Source organism: Notolabrus celidotus, chromosome 7 (genome assembly GCF_009762535.1).
Source record: "Notolabrus celidotus isolate fNotCel1 chromosome 7, fNotCel1.pri, whole genome shotgun sequence".
NCBI lineage: Eukaryota > Metazoa > Chordata > Actinopteri > Labriformes > Labridae > Notolabrus > Notolabrus celidotus.
This window is the reverse complement of record NC_048278.1, coordinates 9,753,863-9,775,617: the sequence shown is the minus strand read 5'-3', so window position 1 is coordinate 9,775,617 and position 21,755 is coordinate 9,753,863. Positions and strand designations below refer to the sequence as shown.

The following is a 21,755-nucleotide window of genomic DNA, read 5'->3' as shown; positions in this document are numbered from 1 at the left end:
CACTACAGCTTTATTCTCATTATATGTCGATTTTACTCTTGAAATATGTGTTTTCATCTTTAATCTGTCAAAGTTTTGCCGTTATTAAATACATATTAAATTATATAAGTAAACTATAATAACCACAAGTCAAAATATATGTAAATCAAAGCAATTTGAAAGTCTAAGAACTTGGCTCTTTTTCTGAGCCGAATTAAAAGCTCTGAATCACAGACAGGAGCTGGATTTCCCATCTCTACTTCTGTCATCTCTCTTTGCCCCGCCCCTTTTCTCCCTCGTCTCATTAAACAGACAGATCAATAAAATTCCAGAAATATTTTTTGTTTTTTATCAAACAATAGTGCAAACTTGTCAATATGTTATACAAACAATAGTTTTATACTCTGGAAAATGACAAACTAGGTAAAACGAAACGAATTGAAAACAGCGTGCGTTCCTGCTACGTCACTGACGTCAACTCGTCACGAACGTCCACGTAAGACTTGAAACAGCCAATCAGGCTCCGTGCTGTAGATCACCCGGCAGAAACAAAACAAGCTACATCCAAAGTACCAGTTAGCGTTAGCTTTGCTGAAATCATTAAAAGTTATTCAATCTTTGGAGAAAAGGAAATTAGTGACTCAAATGGGACATGGATTTTGTAAATAAAATAGCTCGACAGTAGCTCGGTTTTAAGAGTCTTATTTTACGTCTACTTCCGTACTTTGGTTGCTACAACACAGGTTTGAAGCTGACTCTGAGGGGGGGTGAGTATAACGTCACCTTACTTCACAATAAAGCGGATCTTTTTTTTTACATCAGCAGCCGATGAGCTCGTCCTACTTTTACAGGGAAAGATGCTGTCCACTGGAGATGTCCAGGGTTGTCTCCGAAAACTGGAAACCCTCCTGCGGGCGATAAAGTACCCGGGAAACGTCGACTACAACAGGTATAGGTGTTAAACGAGTGACTCTATTAACTGGATACTCTCAGCTGACCTTTTGCACCGTAACATGGGCGTTACACTGACATTTTTAACGTGACATTACTTCAGCACACTACAGTTAAACATATACGTGTATGTTAGTTTTTTGTTTGGGCAAAGTTATTTAATTATTCATGAACATTTTTTTAGTGTTGCTTTTAAAAAGGGAAATTGTATAGTTATTCTTGGAATGACAATTAAATCTTCTCTCTTTTTTTTTTTTTTTTAAATAAAGCAGTTAAAACTATAATAATATATTTTTGAACTTTGCATATTTTACTGTATATGTTTTAGTTATGTTAATTTAATTTTTTTTTCCTGCAGACTCTCCAAAGGAGACCCCTCTGCTGTCCTCCCAATAGTGAGCTTCACCCTCACCTCCTTCTCTCCACCTTTTGCTGAGCAGCTGATGGCAGCAGGATTGGAGCTGATGGGCAAAACTGACCTCAGATTCACAGACACTCTTTATAAGGTAACACACACACACACACACACACACACACAAACACAAACACACTGTGAGTGTTGTGTTTTATTTCCCTTACCGTTAATTTAACAGTCTGTGGCGATAATATGTTCCTCTCTCTATGTGTGTGTGTGTGTGTGTGTGTGTGTGTGTGTGTGTAGGTGCTACGGGATATCTTCCACTATAAGCCCGTGCTGACTAAGCAGCAGTTCTTGCAGTGGGGTTTCTCTCAGAGGAAAATCTCTGTCGTTTGTGACATCATTAACCTGGTGCTGCAAAAACACAACCAGCTGAAGAAGGTTTCTATTACTTTCGCTTGATGTACATGAGCGTTTTTATGCAGTCTGTGATGCAGGTTGCAGAGGGCGTCCTGGTTATATATATATATATATATATATATATATTTTTTATTTTTTATTTTTTTTTACATAAAACATCTAATTAATATCTTTATTTAAACATATCATTTATTTATTTTATTGTATTTATTGTTTTATTTAAATAAAACAAAAGAAAACCAAAAGCTTGCAATATTAGCAACCACATTCAACGCAAAGCAAAGAGTCAATGTTCAAGAGAATCAGGATGGGGGCGCCAGTTTAGCTCAGTAGGCAGAGCGGGTTCCCCATGTACAGAGGCGGTGCCCTTGAGCACTGGTAGTAGGATCAAATCACAGTCCCTTTATGATTTGGTGCATGTCATTCCTCTCTCTCCCCACACATCCAGTCCCTTTTTTTATGAGGATGAAGTTTTTCAATTTTTTCCTATCCCCTCACATCTTTCTACAACTATAGCAGAAATATCCACCCAGTGTTTTCGGTAAATGATAATACAGATATAAAGTTGACAAGTTACCTCTTTCCTATAGCTGTTCAAAGTGTTTCTTTTTTACAGTATTTAAACAGAAATTAAGTTTTCATGCTACGCCATAAAATATCTGAAGAGCCAGGTCAGGTAACAGGAACGTGCTGTGACTGTCACCCTGACAACTTCAAACTTTCTTTCAAACTTTCTTTCAAACTTTCTTTCAACTCTTCATTTTGCTGCCGTAAAGAATGCTTTGCTTCATTTTAAAATATTTACTGGTTTACTTGAGAAAGATTATTAATTTCCTCTTAGCTGAAATTATAGACTAAATATTTCAGTGATTAAGCAAAAAGTGCTTGTGTGTGTTACAGCCCAGAGTCAGATGTCTGGCCCCAATCAAGGAGTTGAGAGGTGACGTACAGCCGTCGCTGGCTGAGACACACACTGTAAGTATAATGTAGAAAATGATATCTTTCAAACCACGCTCGGAAACACACGGTTTTAACAGAGACCCAAAGAGGCAGATGACTATTAGCAGGAAGGAGTAGGGGTGACTGTGGACAGGTGAATGATGAGCTATTTTAATCAGTGAGCAAAGTTATTTGTCTGTAGATACCATTGTGTTTCTCTATGTTTCAGGTGTCCAATCGGCCGGTTGTCATGAATCACACAGAAAATCACTCCACTTTTCACCTGAACTCCCCCCATATAGAAACATTTTCCTCCAGTTCTGCTAGAAATGGGATCACGGAGCCAGTAGGAGATGAGGAGGAGGAGGAGGAGGAAGAGGAGGAGGAGGACATTCTCCATGTAAGCAGTCCAGAATTAAGTCTTATGACACTCTTTTTACGTCTACTGAGAAAAATGTAAAGCTCAGAAGCTTCAAACTCTGCAAAAATTGCGACATCTGGTGGCTGTAAAAAGTACTTAATTGCTTCAGCACCAAACACCTTGCTGGTTTAAAAAAAGATTGATCGAGTCTTTTTAAGTGGTTTATCAGAGATTTGTCTGTTCAGAGAGTACTCCTGCCTCTAAATCCTGGAAGTCAATTTCAGAATCTTGGATTGAGTTTTATCCTGAAACATTTTAAAGCACCTTTGTATCCACCTCAGATCCCCCCACAGGAGAGTTGAATTTAGACAGATAAAAAAAAATATTAATCTCATTTGTTTCTCAGTCCTCTGAGGTTGAAGGAAGGCTCTCAGCTCTGGAGAATCAGCTGCAAGGTCTTCAGTCTGGGCTTGACAGAGTCAGAATCCTGGAGAAAAGCCTGGAGCACCTGGAGAAACGTCTAGAGGGCCTGGAGAGACAGAGAGACACAGACAAGGTTCAACTCACGTTATTTACTTTTTAAGTCCCATATTGTTTTCACTTTGCAGGCAGTAAAGAGGACGTACTGTGTACTTGTATTTCAGAGTGAAGGAGACGTGGTGATAGTTTCCAGGGAGAGCTGGGAAAACCTGATGAGCAGAGTCGTACTACTGGAAACTAAAGCAGAGCTGAGAGACACACAGGTACAGTATGTTTAGGTGAACCAGTGTAACTGCTGTTAGTCTGCCCCGGCTCAGGCATTGATACCTCCTCATATACAAACACATCTCAAGCAGAATCCAGGCTACTTTTCTTTCCTTGAAGTATGGAATTCACAGCCTTTCAGGTTTTCTGCACATCCACAGACTTAGTTACCCTGAATGTACCTTTAGTCTTTAGAGAAATGTTCTATGTGCCGTCTGTGTGAATAAAGAATGAAGAATCTGATTGTTTATTGTTACTCTCACACAAGAGATTTCCAATCTGGTTAAATAAAGCATTACAAGAGTCTGGACTTAACCAACTTGTCTCTCTCTTTTAGTTAAACACCCCACCGCCGTGTCCTTCCCCTTCCTCTTCCTCTGCCATGTCTGATGCCTCAAAGGTGAGCAGATGACTCACCTGTCTGTCCCGGTTAACAAACACATTGTCTACTCAAGCATCCAGAAGTGTTTTAGTATTGGTCAGACAGAACAATGTGACTGGTCTACACAGCATTAGAAACTCATAGTTATCTAAATGCTTTGGAATGTAACGCTTTACTACATTTCACTGATTAGCAGTAAGACTTTCATCAGTTGCAAATGATTCATTTAGGAGCTGGACGCACTCTTTATCGTCTGTGTTTGTTTTTTTCAGGAGGATCTGAAAGAGAGGCTGGAGAGAATTACCAACATGTGAGCGCTAATTTTCATCTTATTACATCCTAATATAACTTTTGCATATTTTATTATTGGAGACCGGTCATTACTTTGTCATAGTTCAAATTAATACTGAATTCAACACCAGCCTTTTCCTTCCTCACCTCTCAAGATCCTTGATGGTTTTAAAATGAATGTAAACGATTTTAAACACAAACCTGAGAATCATATGTTTGAATATCCTTAAGGGAACATGTCACGATTTCATTACACAGACCCAACATTTCAAATTAATATACAATATGAAATCACTAAAAAAAAAGTTTTGTTTGTATGGTATAGAGTTTCTAACATAATGTTGTGAATGTGTGTATTTGTATGTCTGAACTGTGCAGGTTGAAGAGCACCTCCAGCCTTCTGCAGAACGCAGAATCTCCCTCAACACCCAGCAAATAACTCCTAAAACATAATCCTTCCCTGGTCTTATCTAACAGTTTCAGCACAGTGATCTTATTTTTACTTAACAGCTTCTTTTTTGTGTTTTTACAATAATACATTTGTAAATGAGAAATTGAAAAAGAAACCTAAAAAGTTATTTTTCTCAAAGTTCATTTAGGAACATCTGTTATAATAAATTATAATGACAATGTGTGTGCAGAAATAATAGCTTTGGTTGATGAGTCAAGCACTTTAACATAAAAGGATTTATTCTTCATCTAATCATGATTGTAGGAATGTTTGTCTGTCTTTGGATTTCATAATAAAATTGTAATATGTTCTCTGTTTTCATATTAATGATAAATGGACTGTATTTATGTAGGCACAAAGGCACCAAATACACAGCATGAAACTGATATACACATTTTTGAGGTAGTTATCTCTGATAATTTAGATTTATGACTAAGTAACTTAAAGCTTTGATTTCAACTTCAGAGCTGTTCTGTATAAATCTCTTCCCTTTGTAGAGATGTTATGACTTGCAAAGAAATGTTCACAGATTGTTTAAAGTGGCTGTTTGGTAGTAATATTAGTGCTTAACAAGATCATCAGCGCAATTCTATAGAGAGTTTTAAACTTAAACTTTCATACAGCAAGCATTACACAACAAGAAACAGGCAAGGTTAAAGGAAAGATGAGCAGTAAATGTACACATAAAAAGGACAATTAAAATCTATAAACCTGTCAATTTGTTTACTATGAAATGGGATTATATTGAAAATACCCTAGACCATAGACTAGGGGTGTCAAACATGCAGCTGCAGGCCAAAGCTGGCCCGCCAGAGGTTCCAATCCAGCCTGCAGAACGACTTTGCAAAGTGAACAAATTACAGAGAAGTCATTAACTGCAATTTTTCAATAAAATTAATTGCTATTTCAATTTTGTCATCTGGGGGTCAGATACAATCATAGAGCAGATGGAGCACACCTGATTACATAATCTGGTTGAGATTCATAAAGACTTTATGAAGCACTATAAGATGATCCACTAACTACTAACACACTACACCCCTGCATACAACACTGTCCAGCAAGCAACCTGTTCATGCTGGAACTGAGAGGTCTATAATAGTCCACTTTACCTTCTTCATTATTATAATCTCTCTGTTCTTTTGCTGTAAACATTACACACTGTGTGTCAGGTGAATGGGTAACCTGTGTGTTTGGTGTGTTCTCAGCAAGTTTCAGGGCTTAAAGAGTAAAATATTCAGCCCCACTATGAGACTCATCATGGCAAAAAATACAACAGCTGTTTTTTTTTTAGAGATGTTTCATTAAATGTGAACATTTTCAGATGTACTTGTACTTTTTTGCACTAAAACAAAGGGGGGAAATAGAGTCGTTGTTATTTATAGGTTATTATGTTATGATTTCACAAGTCTGGCCCACTTCAGATCAACTTGGGCTGTGTGTGGCCCCTGAACTGAAATGAGTTTGACGCCCCTGCTTTACATCAGATGGCGCTTTAAAAAAAAAAAGACAGAGAACCTAGGATACACGTGGAGCAGTTTCACCCCCGAGTAAACCTTACCAGACAGGGCCGAACCTAACTTCTGACGTTTTTTTTACGTCTCATTAAGAAACTCAGTCAGTATTAGAAATTCTGTTTTAACTTTGTATCATTATTGTTGTGAGTTAAATGGGAGTTAACTTTTTACGATGAATAATAATTATTTCTTTCTCCCTGGCAGGCAGAAATCCGGGCGGAAAAGCTATTTTAAAGCGCGGGAGATTTCTTCCGGGCTCGTGTTGAGGTTGTGCGGCGTGTCTGACTGAAAGCACAGCTACAGTCTCTGGAGAGGCAGAGAAACCAAGAACTCCAACTCACTTTGTATATTAACTGAAAGAATATGGAGGAGATTGTGCAGCCGAAGCCTGCTCTTCTAAACGGGTGAGAACTTAATGTGTACCATGCTGTCTGTCACATGTTTCACGTTTTCTGTAACCATCTTCTGCTGTAAAAGCTAAATGTCAAATGAGTCTCTATTTCTATAATAAAAGTAGATCTAAACCTGAGTGTGCACTCTAGTAGAAGTACAAGCATTACAAAGGTACAACGCCTGACATTGTTATATATATTTTTTATCTTAAAACTAAACAGTATAGCTTGACTGTGTTGCAGCTCACAGAAACGACTGTAGATTTTTGTAGTTCTATCCTAAATCAGTAAGATTAAGTGCAATCCAGGGTTTAAACGTGTTGTCAGTGCATAAAACTGGAAGTATCCTTTGACTTAAAGGTGAAGCCTTGGTTGAAGTGCCTTCAACATGCATTTTTCTAAGGGCCAGCAGAGGGCAATACGAAATCTGACAAAAGTCTATGATAGAAGTCTATGAGAACATTTTCCTACATTTTCAGTTGATTTTTTTTCCCTCTCAGCTAACATTTTCCTAACTTTTTTAAAAATCTCAATCAATAGTTTCAAGGTGTCTTAAATACAGCATAATGTTAATTTTGTGAAGTTGCTACCAAGTGCTAATCTTAAAAACATTGGAAAAAGCAATGAATATGAATGGGTTATGGAACAATTTGAGAAAACAAAACTTTTTTGTGGAAAAAACCTTTCAGTACCATTTTGTATTCTTCAGTTAATCCAGTATCATTATATGATTGTCTCATAATTTAGCAGTTATTAAAGAATCACTTTATGGTGATTTTATTGTTATACTGGGCCATGTAACTTAACAAAAGTTACCCTGTGATTCCTACAACCAACAAAAGAGCCAAACATTAGTCAGCATGTTAAGTTTTTCAGCATTCATTTTACTTTACTGTGTTGTGTTTTTGTGTTTGTCTGCAGCAACACGACCACAAAGAGAGAGGATTACCTGGAGTGGCCCGAGTACTTCATGGCTGTAGCTTTTCTGTCCGCACAGAGGAGTAAAGACCCGAGTTCTCAGGTGTGTGTGTTAAGGACTTTTTATGAGCAGATTCAAACTTGAGTTCCAGGTAAAACATCAGAATCATAATCTGATTTAGGAATTTAAAGTAAAACTAAACTGTAGTAAAACCAAAAAAGAAAGGAGAAAAGTGCAGCACACTACTAACTCAGCGGGTCCAGGGTTAAACTCCAGCCCCCGCCCTTTGCTTCAAGTCATTCAGTTAGTCCTCCACACATTTTCAATACAGATTTCGCCGTCAATTAAAAGAAAAGTGGAGAAAAAATAAAGTTAAAAAAGGAGCCTTATCAATGTAAACTAAGAGGCTATTAAATATCAGTGTGAAACTAGAAGACACTGCAGGTGACGGTAGCATTGTCAATCATCCATACTTTGTTCCTCAGAGTATCTTCAACAAACAGAAGAGATCTGAACAGACAACTGACACACAATACCTCTCTCTTCTGTGTAGGTAGGGGCCTGTATAGTGAACCAGGAGAATAAGATTGTCGGGATTGGCTACAATGGGATGCCAAACGGCTGTGATGATGACCTGCTGCCGTGGTCCCGCTCTGCTGAAGACCGGCTGGATACTAAATACCCATATGGTGAGTGTTACTGACTGTCTGAGAACACTTTGGTTCATGTTTTTCTCCGTCCATTGTGTTCATTTGGTACTTTTGGGAGGATTTATGCACCAAATATAACTTGGTTTTAGAGCCTTTTTGAGTGTGTCCACTCTGTGCTGGAGTGCTGCACTTTGGCCCATAGAGGGTGACAGAGGATTAATAATGAGGACATCTTTTTCTGCATTCATTAGCTGCTCTTAGGTCCTCATTTGTGTGTTTCCTTGTGCTCAGTTACAGGTGTGACTTAGAAAATATATGACCCTATACTCCTTTAAATATCTCTCCCTTTAATTTTTGTTAATCGTTTCATGAAAAACAGAATCTTGAGCATGAAAAAACACATGGAAACCTCTACATGTGGCCACAAAAATGAATAACTGACAGTGTTATTGAAATGTCTCTTAATGATGGTGCAAGAAAATAGACCTTGGATTAATTTAAGCAACTCCAACATGATTGCAGGTCACATGTGGGGTTGCAGGTGTATGGTTCTCTTAAAAAAAAACCACACTTTTTCACATTCTTTTCTCCTTGTACTTAACGCCTGCTTGTCTCCAAAGATGTATTTATTTTGACCTTCAAAGGTACTTATTTTCCTGTTTGCAGTAATTATGTAAAAAATGTAAAGCATAACTCTGTCTCTGTGTGTCCTTGCTCCATCCAACAGTGTGCCATGCAGAGCTGAATGCCATCATGAACAAGAACAGTGCTGATGTGAAAGGCTGCACCATGTATGTGGCTCTGTTTCCCTGCAATGAGTGTGCCAAACTAATCATCCAGGCAGGTGTGTATCCACAGCGAAGTTGCACACACTTAGATTATTAAAAAGTTGAAGCTTGCCTAAAGTTGGGTCTGACTGTGAGCTATTTTTTGTCCCATGGTTAAGAGTCTAAAGTTTTGTGACTCACTCTGCAAACCTCCTTATGTTCAATATATCTATATAATATCACAGTTGTCTGGATAAAGAGTTTGCTCATAAAAATATGACAGATAGCAGATTGTCATGTATAAAAGTATATCAGTTCAAAGATCAAACTCAAGAATGGAGATGTTGCAAATTGGAGAAGTAAAAGGCATTTTTTTCAATTCAGATATTATGGTACTAAAACTAACTTGTATTGAAAAAATATGTGACTTAATAAGGGTACAAATTGCTTAAGAAAAAAAGATGTAAAGATAGAACAGTGAGCAGATAAAACATTACAGATGAAATACAGATAAAACAAACTGAGTTCATTAAGAACTTGTGAAAATAGAAAAGATATGATGGACCACGTTTGGGGATATTTTGAGATAACATTGCAACAAAAGAAATACAGATGAGTCTTTACACTCAATTAATTCAAAACTTTTTTGAATCTCTTCAAATACAACACGGCAACATTGAACCGCATCTATATAGGCTGGAGTTAAATGTTTCTCCTGACGTCTGTTTTGCTTCAAAAATAGTCCAATCAAACACCTTTTTAAAAAAAACAAGAATAACAAAAGGTTTTCTTGTTGTCTTGTTTGTATAAATGAACACTTAATGATGGAATGAATGAATCACAGAGACTTTGCAGAAATACTTCAGCTAACAGCAGAGCTGAATTCGTAGCAGTGAGCCATTTTTCTTTGATGGGTGTATGTTTCTATTTCTCGCCTTTGTGGACGCATGTTGAGGAGACTTTTGATTCTGCTCCTTGAGCTTCAGCAGCACTCAGGCAAAAAATAAATTTCTCTGGTAGTACCAGAAAATCTTTAGTTTCCTGCTCTGAATATCTGCAGGAAATCTGACAGTATTAACTGAATGTACTTTCTTTTTGTCCATTCCACTCCCCCTGCTTTCACCTGTCATCTTTTTTTCTCTCTGTGAAGAAGTATCTCTACTTCAGAGATAAACAAACATTGCTCCTCAGTCTTAGTTCTTGTTTCCTCTCTTTGTCCAGGTATAAAGGAGGTGGTTTATCTCTGTGATAAGTACCATGACACGCCAGAGATGGTCGCCTCCAGGAAGCTGCTGAGTATGGCAGGAATACAGTACAGGTGAGTCACGGTGTTCTCTGCTTTCTTACCTTTAGGGAAAAGTTTATAAAAAGCCACTAGCAACAACAGCCAACATTTTGGACGCTCCAGTGTAGCCAGCAGTTAGAATCAAACTACTTCCAGCTAAGACTTTTTTTTTCACCAGCTGTACATTGCATACAGTCTACTTAGCAACTTGAGAAGCAGCTGTGTTCCGAACAAGATGGAACTGAAATTCACCTATCTAGACCATACACTATATAAAGAATGGACGTAGTTTCTGCGACGTCACCTATCTGTTTCTGAAGCGCTGTTGTGAAGCCAATCCTCAGCGGCAGCCATATTGGAAATGCGGAACTCAACCAAACTTCTGTCGAGCTTGTGTGAGGTTAAGAGGCGAGCTTTGAGCCTCCTAGCCAACAGCTACAGTGTTCCTGCCTGTCAATCAAGTCAGCTGTGCCTCTCATTGGAAAACTCGTAATCTTAATATCTTCGAAATTGCTGCTTTATGAAAAAATTCACCCCCTGTACAGTGTGTGCCGATCGAGAGGTTGCCGCTTGATCTTGACCCACTGTCATTTCATATTTTATTACATCCCTGCAGAGGAGCGCCTGTTCACCTGTTTCTGGTGAGTCTCAGTTTCACTGTTAATACAAAGTTACACAGAGGCTTTGCTCTGGCTTACTTCAGTGGAATGAACCTGGAAAAGAAACTGATTTCCTTGTGATGTCTTGTTACAATAACAGTCTTGAAAGTCTTAAGGATTAAGGTTTAGCTAGAAAGACGAGTCTGCTTGAATTTGGCTTCAGAGACGAGCAGCCTGTTTGTCTGTTTGTCATCCTGCAGACAGACCTGACAAATCCTGAATCAGACTTTTGACAAATCTGCATAGTGTAATTATTTTAGCTTCCTTTCAGCTTTTTTATTGTCACGCCATCATGGTACAATCTGTTTGTTTTGGGAATAGTACTGCAGGAAACCTGATCTCAGTCAAAGTTAGTGTGGCTTGTTTGATACAGTGAAACTGAGACTCAGCAGAGACGGACAGAAGCTCCATAGCAGCTACATAAGCTGGTGTCCATCAGAGAAATCCTGATACTGATACTAGCTAACAAGTCATCAAACTGAGCACCTTCAGCCTTGCGTAGCTGGCAGCAGCAGGGGGAGTTCATCACGGAGGAGGAGATACGGTGGCGCTGAAGTGCAAATCTCAACGGCAAATCAGAAAACACTAGAGCAAATCAGAAAACACTATGGCAAATCAGAAAACACAACAACATTTCAGAAAACACAACGGCAATCTGATTTGCCGTAGTGTTTTCTGCTATGCAGTTGTGATTTGCACTTCAGGGCCACCGTAGGAGAGGACGATAACTGAACTGTGAACAGTAACACTGAGATTAATGCTTTGAGGCATGCTAGAAGCCTCCTGGTTCAATGAATGTAAGGTCTGATCTAAGTCAAGTCTCTAAAGGTGAGAAATAGTTCCTGCTTTTGCTGCCTCTGATGGTGTCCGTCATGTGTAGCAGACACACACATCGAGGAAAACGTGAAGGTGTGGTGTAAACAACTGAGGGAAAAGAAAAGAGACATGTTTGACCTTTTAAGAGGAGGGAAGGACATTGATTTTTTAAATACGGTAGCAGTTGTTTACACCAAAACAAGAAATTGTTGTTTCATCTTTTCTATAATTAGATTAGTTCATGTGTGAACTGTGCTTTGTTTTTCAGGGTATTTAAGTGTGTGCTCCCAAACGATTACATTTGAACCTGAACCTTATTTTGTTTTTATAGGTTAGTAATCCCCCCCCAAACACAAACCTACACTTTCACATCGACACTTTCACACACCACACTGAAAGCTTTTCCTCTCTTTTAAACACCACAGTTTTTCCCACCTCCCCGCCTTTCTCTGTTCTGTACGTGCCTGATCATTTGACAATATTCGTCAGCAGCTCTTTTTATAAAGACATCCACGACAAAGCTCGTGCTTTGACACATTTCAATAAATATCACGTCATCGCAACAGGTGATCAGCGTGTGGACTAAAACTTCTTAATGACGTAGCCTCTAAAACTGAACATGAGAAACAACTATACCATTTTTGTTGTAGTGGAACAACATGTCCTCCAGCTCTGTAGTGTTCTTTTGACATGCTCAGCTGTACAGATTACTCAGGGCAACTTTAGCAAAATACCTGGGGTTCATACGCATGTGGATAAACCATAGACTGTATAAATAATGGACATAGTATCCGTGAAGTCACCCATCTGTTCCTGATCACTTTTTTAAAGCAAATCGTAAACAGGAGCCATATTAGAAATGCTGAACTCAACCAAACTTTAGTGTGAGGTAAAGAGGTGGGATTTGAGCCTCCTAGCCAACAGCTATGTGTTCCCGCCTGTCAGTCAAGTCAGTCATGTCTTTATTTGGGCAAAACTCGTAATCTAATATCTTCTGAACCGTCGTGTTATAAGAAAATTCACCCCCCTACAGTGTGTGCCCATAGAGAAATGAGCTACGTAGACTCAAGCCGTTTCTTTGTACCAGGCTGTAAACATGGTTATTTCTGCTGTAAGATCGTCTTTTTTGAATTGGTGTGTATGTGGTTTCCAGTGTTTCTGCAGCCAGCCTCAAGTGGATTCTTTTCTTTTAATTTCAATTCTTTATTTTTGTTATTGGACAGCAGTTTGTTGTACTGAGCATTGACATATAAGAGAGAGAATAATGTTCATTTCCTCTGCAGTCCTCTGTTTTTTATGATTATTAGAACTAAATACAACCTGGGGGAGACGATATGTATACACTTATTGTGAGCCAGAAACATTTCAGGGAGAGATAAATGACAGAAAATCACGCAGAAAAAACAAATAAACATGTAATTAGCTAAGGCAAGACGATATCACTGGATCCTTGAATGGTATCCTCCACAAAATCTGTCTGTAGGGGTTTTACATAGTTAGTCCACTTGGGCTCCGAGTTTTATAGATGAGTCCTTCTGAAGTCGTAAACAGAAAGTAATCCTTTCCATAACATAAATATAATTTACAACATATATTGGTCCACTCCTGTATTGTGGGAGGTTCAGGAAGCAACCAGCGACTCGTAATGGCTTTTTTACAGGCACAACTCAAAATGGCAAACAGATATTTATCAACAGGCCTCGCCTGAAAATCTACATCTCCTAAAAATAGTGCAGTAAATTGTAGGGGCAGGTAAATATTAAATATACTTTTTAATATTCTGTTGAACTCTATCCAGAAGGGTCTTAACACTGGACATTCCCAGAATATATGCCAGTGTTCTGCTTCCTGAATCAAGCGGATTCTTGATGAATTGCAGTTTATAACATTTCTGCATGGGCTTCATATTTGAGACCGGAGGTTGCCGCTTGGGATAAACCCACTGTGAACTAAAAGAGACTGTGGGGAGTGGCAGGGATGGTTCAAGCGAAAAGTATTTGGCTATTATGTATGTGTAGGGAAACGCTGCACATTGCAATAATGCACTTTAATGCAATTTATGGTGCACCCCTGGTACAAACTGTGTTCTGGATTTCTGAATTTGTGCAAGAAGTGAATGAAAGCGTAGCAACAAGATAGTTTGTATGGCATTGTCATGTTAACAACTGGACATCTGAGAGACATTTCCATCACTTTGGCTCACTCTGCCACTTTCCCTGTTCCTGGTTCAACCATTAAAATGATCTGTGTGGATGTAAGCCCGGTCCAAGCTTGGTGAATGTTTCTGACACCTATATAAAAACTATCAACGCTTTTAGCGCTGATTTTTCAACTCGTTTATGACCATAGATTAGTTTTAAGCGTATTCAGGTTAAAGGAGACTATAAAAGCTATTTTAAGTTGTTTTTCTCGTCCTCTTTCTCTCACTGTCGCACTCTGTGTTTACGAGTCTCTCTGACATTGTCAAACTGAGTGTTTGTGTGAGGGACAGATGGGATAAAAGACAAAGAAAAGGTGACTTTCATTCTCATGCATGTTTTTCGTCTGAGTTTTCCATGTGTGACTTTGTGTGTCTCTGTGTTGTTTTTTTCCCCCCTCTGTGTGTTCTTGCAGGCAGTTCAAGCCCAAGAGGACTGAGATTGTCATTGATTTTAATTCCATTAACCACCCTGGAATGCTGAGCAGCGCGGCCAAGTGAAAATGCAAACGGCTCACCTTGGGGAGCTGCAGAACGAGGCGAGGAAGAGGGGGAAGACTGACGAGATTGAAAGGGACTTTGATGCCTCTTTCCTGCAGGTCTTCTTGCCCCCCTGCTTTGTCCAAAGGAAAACTCAAGGATACCTCGACTTTGGCGTCTTTTGATATTTTGATTAACAGTACATTCAAGATAGTTTAATTTGACGCTTCACTCTTTGAGTCCGTCTGTGGCAGAAGGTCTTTCGATCCTGCTTTTTTCCTTAAAACTCTGTTTGGGTTTAGAGAAACACAAGGACTGTTGATTTGAAATCTTTGGTGGTTAAAATCATATCCTCTGATGTCTTTCTGCACATGGGAAAACCTGCCTTTCTTCCTCCTTCAAACAAAGTTAAAGAATAATGAAGAGGCACCTTGATTTTTCACTTTTTCTGAACTTGTTACTTTGGAATCAGGGATGTTACATGCTGCTGCTGTTGGGTCTCTACAGGTGTGTTGATGTTCAAAATTTATGAATACACTGCAAAGACTTTGTGTTTTACGTAGCCTTGGTTCCAACTCTGCTTTTACTGAAAATGATTCTTTTTTTATTCATCTAACCCTCATCAAAAGTATTTCTTTCTCCAGCTTTTACCTGCTGATCATCTGTTTTAGAGGGTAGTTCTTGTGTTTTTAAACCGTGGCCCTAAGTATTTTTTTCAACTTTTTTTGGGATGTTAATGACAAAAGATAAAGTCTTGGGATGCTGGAAAGTATGTTCTTGCTTTGGTTACTGACATACTCTGATTGCTATCTTAGTACCTGACAACATTACAGAAAGGTTCTCTGCAGAGATTAAAGAGGGAGTCTTTTTCTCCAGAATCAACTGCTGCATCACTCTCTACAAACACCAGACTACTTGAAAACAGGAGTTTGACTTTACAGAAAACAAGAGTTACTGATCAATCTTGGTGAAATGTTTAAAATTTTAATTTTGTGTGACGTTTTAGATCCAACATAAACTTTGTTTAACACACAACATTAAAAAACAAACACCAAATGAGGCAGTGGTAATCAAATCACGTACAATTGAGTTACTGTTTTTGTCAATGGAGTCTGAAGTTTGTAGAGCGCAGGTTACTGGTTTAGAGGTATGACAAGGTTTTTTAAAAAGTCTGCTTCCACTTAATATTATCTAAGCTGCGTTCGAGTCCAAACGAAAGCTAAAACTCTCAGGTCATTAATAATGGTACAGATGGTACAGGTTAGTGGATGTGCCTGTAGCAGAGATTGCAGAGATATGCAATGTATGTTAGCTTGCTGGGCTAATAAACACAAGTTATCTCTTATAAATTTGCTTCTTTTTGGAGAGCTGTTCCCAAGGAAGAGAGAGTGTAACAACCGCTGCACCCAGTGTCTTCATTAGAGCTTGAGTGTTTAGTGTTAGTGTTACTTTAGTCTGTCATTGGCCACTCCAGCTGCTAGTCTGCACTGTCCGACAAGGTGCTAGTATTGCTGATCCAGCCAACCAATCATAAACTAGTTGAGGTTCCATTGGACACCCAGGTAAACAGGAAAATAGGTGCTTGTCAGATGACTAACGCAGAGAAGCCAGTTTTTGGGACTGATCTTTGTGCATCAACATTGAATTAAAAGAATATAAGATTCGCTGAGATATTCTGTAGTTAAAATTAATTTTAAAATAAAATCCAAAATCAATTATATATGTTGTTATTCCCAGAAATTTTAGGTTAACACATTTTAGAGCTTTAATCACAACATAGCGATAACATAAAGCCGTGATATTTTTACTTTAGGTTATCATACCGTCAGGAAGTCAGACCGGCCCATGCCTAACCTCCGGATTTATCTTGAATTGCCAACTGGGAAGGGTGACACATGACAAGTGTTCAAAAAATGATGACAAATCATCAATAGGTCCGTCTCTGTACATCCTTTATGTTATGTTGTCAAGCGCATTCGTGTTTAGGGAGAGCACTTTAATAAGGCATTCTTGCATCTAGAGGCCTTTACTTTGAACACTACATTTTTTTTCAGTTTGCAAATGGTTTTAAATACAGTCTTTATAGAGGATAGAGCTTAGTCTGTTTATTTGTTTTGTAAAGGACTGTTTGTGCCTTCAGGTTTTATTTTAAGATGACATTTCTTGTGAACATGTGCAAATGCATACCTGCAGAATCTCTTCTTGTTATGCAAAGACACTTTTGGATTCCTTTCATGGCTTTAGAATCATTTACCATGTTGTCTTTTAAGGCTGCCTGCTAACGAGCTGAGCACTAGTGTCCATCTGTAAACTGTCTGACTGGCTCTCAGAGACGTGGGGAATTAATCAGATGTTTGTAATGTGTATGTGTGGATACATGTATGTTCAACTCTGTCTTCATGTAATTATTCATTTAACCATGCGAGCGGTCCAAGCAGTGAGAGTCAATAAAAACCTTGGGGCATGAGTGAGTCTTCACTGCGTTCTTAATTTATTCAGCAAAGTTTTGGTATTAACACTTCACAGAGCTAAAGGACAGTGGCTGCTGTTTATTTTATGGGTTATTTTTAACTTGAAACAAAGTCAACTTTTACAGCTATTTTAGATTTAGTCTCAGTCTTCAGACAAAAATGCAAAAAAATAGGTTTTGTTTCATGTTAGTCATTTCTGCTCTCGAGAGTTGGTCAGTAAAAAGTCTTTACAGTTCATTCTTAACTTTTAGGCAGAACATTTTCTGTCTTTAAAAGTGCTGATCAGAGATTGATATCAAGGTTGAACCAAGTTTTTAAATGTAGGTTCCTTAGTTGAATGATTAAGCCTAGGCTATGCTAAAGACAGGTCATCATTCACTGATAAAAGTGGCGATATAGAGGAATGATCCTTACCTCAAGTCAAGAAACAAAACACTCTTTCTGTGGACACTAGCTTTATTTATTTTCTGAAACTTCAAACTTCGGGTTGTATTATGTAAGTGGATGTATTACATTCTGAATCAGCTTGGAAAACTCATACAACAGAAGCAAGTCCTGCTGAAAATTATTGCCATCTGGGCCCCAGTCCTAGATTTTACCCTCACTGTTCCCTTTTCCCAAATCCTGTAATTGTTCTGTCTCTTTCAGCACTGAGGGCGCGATGTGACTGTGTCTTTCTATGAGCCAGTATACATTAATGCCCTGTGGGGTATGTCCCTATGGTTGCCTTTACTTGACCAGATTTAGATCTGCATTTATGGACACATTTGCCTTTGATGCTGTTATTGGTTTCCATACAAATGTGTTTGATATTGTGGATGATATTGTATTTACTTGTTGCTCATCATGTAATTACACTCTTTTTTTTTTTTCCTTTTTGACTTCCGTTCATCTATGTATTTATTTCTCTTAGCACTTTGTTTTTTTATCTGGACCTGCATGAAACAGAGAATGCAACCACACTGGAACTCCTTTTTTTTAAATATATTTTTTATTTATTTTTTTACAAAACATAAAACACAGAACTGCTCAGACATGACATAGGAGAAAAAAAACAACAAAATTTGGGCATGTGGGTACAGTACTAGAAACCCCCCCCCTCAGTCTCATGCAGAAAGACAAGGCAGTATCCATATGAGCGTCGATACAGAGAATACAAATATAGCAGGCCACAAGGTACTTGATCGATAATGAGCACTTAAAACAGTCACAAAGACAGGCTAAGCCAATGTAGGAAAACCACAAGGCAAGGAGGATGACATTGTGGGTAAGGGTCCCAAGCCTTATAGAAAGCATCTGTTTTGGAGTCAAGCATGCATGTGATGTATTCACTAGGAATGCAGTCCATAACAATGTTGTGCCATGATTTTTTTGTTGGAGCAACATTCTTAATCCAGAAAAGTAGTTCTTTATAATTTCTAAACATTGGAACTCCTGAAAAGTGCAAATGTTGTTGCATTAACCAGGGATCCCTGTACGGCTGTGAGTACTCAAAGTGATCTGCAATGGTAAGAATGACTTCACATTGTAAATTTGGATTTGAAAACTCTACTGACATGCAAACAATGGATTTTTAAACGTGCTTAAAAATGAAATTACATGCTTTCAAAAATGAAAATATGAAAAACAGATTAGTGTCTTTTCTCCTATTGTTAGGATGAATGCAAATATGCAGGTAGTTTCCATAAAGGGTTAACATTGGCATCTTTACCTTTGCCTGTCCCTCTCTCTCTTGCTGTTCTCAACACAAATGTCAGGTTTGTTTTATTTCAATTCCACACTTTTAAATATTCCATCTGCACGCTGTCGTCTGACATTCAGCGAGCAAGATATTCATAGAAACATAATGGACACAGTTATTTCATTGTTTTACTATTGACTGCCACACACACACACACACACACACGCACACGCACACATGCACACACTGTATTCTGTTTGCTATTACACGTTTTTGCAGACATACCTCCACACAGAGGCCCATTTCACAGCCAGATTGATTTGCTGCCCATTTCCGAACCTCGTTTACATCGATACTCTGCAATCATTTCACTGCACCAGGGCAACCACACACACACACACACACACACACACACACACACACACACACACACACACACACACACAAACAAATCACATCCATTTGTGTGTGCTCGCTCACTCTGAAACTATACGTTGTTGTGTATTGCAAGAATTACCTAAGAAACCCAAACTACACAACCTGCAAAATCATAAAATGTATAAAACATGGCTGTAGTCTCAGTGATGTTACCCTTTGGACTTGAAGAAGCATTATGAAGCCCAAAGATGGCAGTCACCATATTGAAAATGCTCACTCTAACATCAGACTAATTTAGAATCAGATAAAGCAAGACAGGTGGCTGTCTTATATGTTTCTAGTTCTGCCTGAGGTTTCTGCCTGTTAAAAGGAAGTTTCTCCTCGCCACTGTAACTAGCTAAATACTGCGAGGTGCAATGCTCATGGTGGATTAAGGTGGATTAAGACCATAGACTGTATGGAATATGGACGTAGTATCCGTGACTTCACCCATCTGTTTCTGAAGCGCTGTTTTGAAGCCAATCGTCGGCGGGAGCAATTTTGCTGCTGTCGAGTGAGTGTCACGTAAAGAGGCAGGCTTTGAGCCTGCTAGCCAACAGCTTCAGTGTTCCTGCCTGTCAATCAAGTCAGCTGTGCCTCTCATTGGAAGACTCATAAAAAAATTCACCCCCGTACAGTGTGTGCCGATCGAGAAATGAGCTATCCAGACGACTCTCGTCTTTGTACCAGGCTGTAAACATGTTTATTTCTGCTGTAAAGATCGGCTTTTTTGAATTGGTGTGTGTGTGGTTTCCGGTACTTCTGGAGCCAGCCTCGATGAACTGCAGTTTTTAGCACTTCCGCATTGGTCTCATATTTTTAGACCGGAGGTTGACACTTGGGTGAGACTGACACGGGACTTCCACCAGATCCGTGTCCCGTCCGTCTCCGATTCACTACGGAGCAGGACAGCCGGACATCTGGAGTCATGTGACCGAGGTTTTCCCACAGCAATCACTGAATAAAGAATTATCCTCCTCCTGTCCTCGTCCATGTTGTCTTTATGGTCCTCTGAAAAGCTCTAACTTGACGACTCCAGGCCTGCCTCTGCTCAATATGACATTTTGTCGTCAAAGTTAAGTTTAAAACGATCTAACGATAACACAGAGTGTTTTATTCTGAAAATTAACCAGTTGTTTCAATTTTGTTTTGGTGCCTGACTTCCTGTCCCGCTCCATCTACTCTGTGCTGAATCAATGCGTCGTGCTCTGGCATCTGGGAAAAATAGTAGTCTTGCGTTCCGACTCCGACCTGCCAGATCAGAGACTCAGCCGGAACACAACGGAGTGGATCCAGTGGGGGTTAACAGATTGACTAGAATAGAAACCTATCAGATCCGGTGCCGTGACAGAGACGGACTGGAGACGGATCTGGTGGAATTTGGCGTTTAGTCTAATCCTGTCGTGCTGTTGGTTCTCTGTTCATGATTTGACATAGAGTGGTCTAGACCTGCTATGTTTGTAAAAGCATCTTGAGATAACGTTTGTTGTGATTGATTGATTGATTGGTTGACAGACACTGCCTAAAACAGATATAACACACCCACCTGTCTGTCGACTAGGCCACACCCCTAATCATGGATAACTTTTAGCCTAAATGTATTAAAAATGGATGCGTTATATAAAGAACAAACTTACACTCTCACCCTCTGTACAGTCTTTAAGAATGAAGAAATGAGTGATAAAGACCAACACTGTTTTAGGAACCAGGCGATGATAAATGCCCCCTAGATGGCGGCCAAATCTTGGGCATTCTTGTGTATCCAGCAGTTGGCAATGCATGACTTCCAGCCAAAACTTCCTTTTCTATGCACTGCTTTGTTTACAGTCCAGTTAGCAACTTGAGAGGCGACCGTGTTTTCAGATCAAAAGAGAAGGGAAGTTCAACCCTGCAGTCATGTCTGTAAAATAAACACTGTCATTTCTTGGTTCATTACATCTCCCAGGCGAGTGCACACTCATCTGTTTCAGTTTCACTGTAAATAGTGAGTCACACAGGGGCTTTAGTCTGACTTCAATGGTAAGAATCTGAAAAAGAAACTGATTTTCTTGGAATTAATTGGTTTTAAGTTTGCTGAAATAACATCCTCTTGATGCGTATTAGTAAAAAATCAAGCTTTGTCAGGTCTGTCGAGAGCATTTTGTCATCAGGTGACCACTGATGGGAGCCAGGGAGTCACCTCGGTGGATGGTGTTCTACATGCTTTTGCTCTCGGTATAGACTGTTTTTCTGCTTACAAAAAAGCCTAATGATACCTGATTGGTCAATACTAATGAGACTACAAACGTAACAGGAGCCAGAACACTTCTCACACTCTTTTGAACAATGCAGAACCTGTAAAAAGAGATCAGAGCAATGTCAATAAAAATATGAGCTGAAGTTGCAAACTATGTTGAGGTACGAAGTTTGATTTGGCTCTTCGAAGAGGTTATTTTTTAACTTTTTGAATGTCAATGGGAAGAACTACATAGAAAATTGTTATTTCTTGACATTGTTCCCTTGGACTCATGTTACCTAGAGATGAACATTTTGGCCTGACACCTGGTGTTGTGGTTGTTTGTGTCTTAATGTTTGCACAGATCACTGAACAGGAGTTCACAGCAGGGGCAGCTGACAGTTTGGGCATGT

The 21,755-nt window shown here is 39.0% G+C and overlaps 2 protein-coding genes across 3 annotated transcripts; both read left to right on the top strand.

Moving 5' to 3' along the window:
- The first annotated feature begins 482 nt into the window (after positions 1–482).
- Positions 483–5,187, top strand: cep44 (centrosomal protein 44). The gene is made up of 11 exons (XM_034689021.1): positions 483–746; positions 831–928; positions 1,289–1,436; positions 1,592–1,729; positions 2,609–2,683; positions 2,877–3,047; positions 3,415–3,564; positions 3,653–3,751; positions 4,090–4,152; positions 4,407–4,444; positions 4,804–5,187. The coding sequence occupies exons 2-11, from the start codon at positions 837–839 to the stop codon at positions 4,862–4,864; spliced, it is 1,035 nt and encodes a 344-aa protein (XP_034544912.1). The 5' UTR covers positions 483–746; positions 831–836; the 3' UTR covers positions 4,865–5,187.
- Positions 5,188–6,343: 1,156 nt separating this feature from the next.
- On the top strand, positions 6,344–17,025 carry LOC117816652 (deoxycytidylate deaminase-like). Of its 2 annotated transcripts, none has more exons than XM_034689019.1 (7): positions 6,344–6,493; positions 6,598–6,797; positions 7,707–7,806; positions 8,258–8,393; positions 9,082–9,198; positions 10,343–10,439; positions 14,495–17,025. In XM_034689019.1, exons 2-7 carry the CDS (start codon positions 6,757–6,759, stop codon positions 14,577–14,579), a joined length of 576 nt encoding a protein of 191 aa, XP_034544910.1. In that variant the 5' UTR covers positions 6,344–6,493; positions 6,598–6,756; the 3' UTR covers positions 14,580–17,025. The 2 variants fall into 2 exon arrangements, with proteins under 2 accessions (XP_034544910.1, XP_034544911.1); XM_034689020.1 differs by lacking the exon at positions 14,495–17,025 and adding an exon at positions 12,150–12,201 and having other exon boundaries at positions 6,374–6,493.
- The last annotated feature ends 4,730 nt before the right edge of the window (positions 17,026–21,755 follow it).

Bases quoted from the DNA above. Each gene is read 5' to 3' on its own strand.
- cep44 (XM_034689021.1), top strand. From the start codon at position 837: ATGCTGTCCACTGGAGATGTCCAGGGTTGTCTCCGAAAACTGGAAACC. The intron at 2,684-2,876 runs GTAAGTATAATG...TCTATGTTTCAG, and splicing joins CGCTGGCTGAGACACACACT to GTGTCCAATCGGCCGGTTGT. The intron at 3,752-4,089 runs GTACAGTATGTT...TCTCTCTTTTAG, and splicing joins CAGAGCTGAGAGACACACAG to TTAAACACCCCACCGCCGTG.
- LOC117816652 (XM_034689019.1), top strand. From the start codon at position 6,757: ATGGAGGAGATTGTGCAGCCGAAGCCTGCTCTTCTAAACGG. The intron at 6,798-7,706 runs GTGAGAACTTAA...GTTTGTCTGCAG, and splicing joins AAGCCTGCTCTTCTAAACGG to CAACACGACCACAAAGAGAG. The intron at 8,394-9,081 runs GTGAGTGTTACT...TCCATCCAACAG, and splicing joins GGATACTAAATACCCATATG to TGTGCCATGCAGAGCTGAAT.